Source organism: Haliaeetus leucocephalus, unplaced genomic scaffold, assembly GCF_000737465.1.
Source record: "Haliaeetus leucocephalus isolate CR32 unplaced genomic scaffold, Haliaeetus_leucocephalus-4.0 Scaffold210, whole genome shotgun sequence".
In the NCBI taxonomy this organism is placed as follows: domain Eukaryota; kingdom Metazoa; phylum Chordata; class Aves; order Accipitriformes; family Accipitridae; genus Haliaeetus; species Haliaeetus leucocephalus.
Window position 1 is genome coordinate 135564 of NW_010972646.1, and position 716 is coordinate 136279.

Genomic DNA, 716 nt, shown 5'->3' on the forward strand with positions numbered 1-716 from the left:
CGCCAAGGTGGGTGCTGTGCCCCCCACTAGACCCCCAGGTGCACCCACTAGTCCCAGCCCAGCACCCCAGCATGCACCCAGGTAGGGCATGGCCCCTGAGGGGGTGCAGCACGCACGGGGGGGTCAGGGTGCCCGGGGAGGGGGTAGGGGGGGGTCTCACCAGCGCTGGCATACTCCATCACCAGGTACAGCGTCTTCTCTGTCTCAATGACCTCAAAGAGTTTTACTGCATGGGAGTGGGGGGGGTCAGCACAGGCACCCATCATGGGTGCCCCCTGCACCCCACGGGTGCTCCCCCGTCCCTAGTGGAGGGCCCACTCACCAATGTTGGGGTGGTTCAGCCCCTTCATGATGCGAACTTCCCGGAAGAGCTACATGGAGGGGGGACAGAAACATTAGTGGAGGGGCCGGGACCCTCCACTCACTGTGCCCAGGGTTTGCCCCCCACCCTGTGCCCCCGCCAGGTACCCCCCACCTTCTGGAGACTGGTGGGGTTCAGCTGCGTCTTGTCGATGATTTTTATGGCCACCTGGGAAGGAACCAGAGGGTGAGGGGGGGCACATGGTGGGGGCACCACTGCCAGTTACTCTCAGACCCCTCTCACCGTGGGCACCCGTCTGCCCCCAGAATCGCAATTCTCCTCCCAGTTGCCCCGCTAGGGGTGCCCAGCTCCCCCCAGGCCCCCCCAACCTCCCTGGGGGCACCCACCTACCCCA

At 65.5% G+C, this 716-nt stretch overlaps 1 protein-coding gene across 1 annotated transcript in view; it reads right to left on the bottom strand.

The window, feature by feature from the left end:
• MARK4 (MAP/microtubule affinity-regulating kinase 4) overlaps nt 1-716 on the bottom strand; it is a 6367-nt gene that overhangs the window by 5261 nt on the left and 390 nt on the right. Inside the window, exons 2-3 of the mRNA XM_010566447.1 lie at nt 323-371; nt 161-226 (exon numbers count right to left, since the gene is read on the bottom strand). Of these exons, the coding sequence (XP_010564749.1) occupies nt 161-172 (12 nt within the window). The 5' untranslated portion in view covers nt 173-226; nt 323-371. The remainder of the gene's footprint in view (nt 1-160; nt 227-322; nt 372-716) is intronic.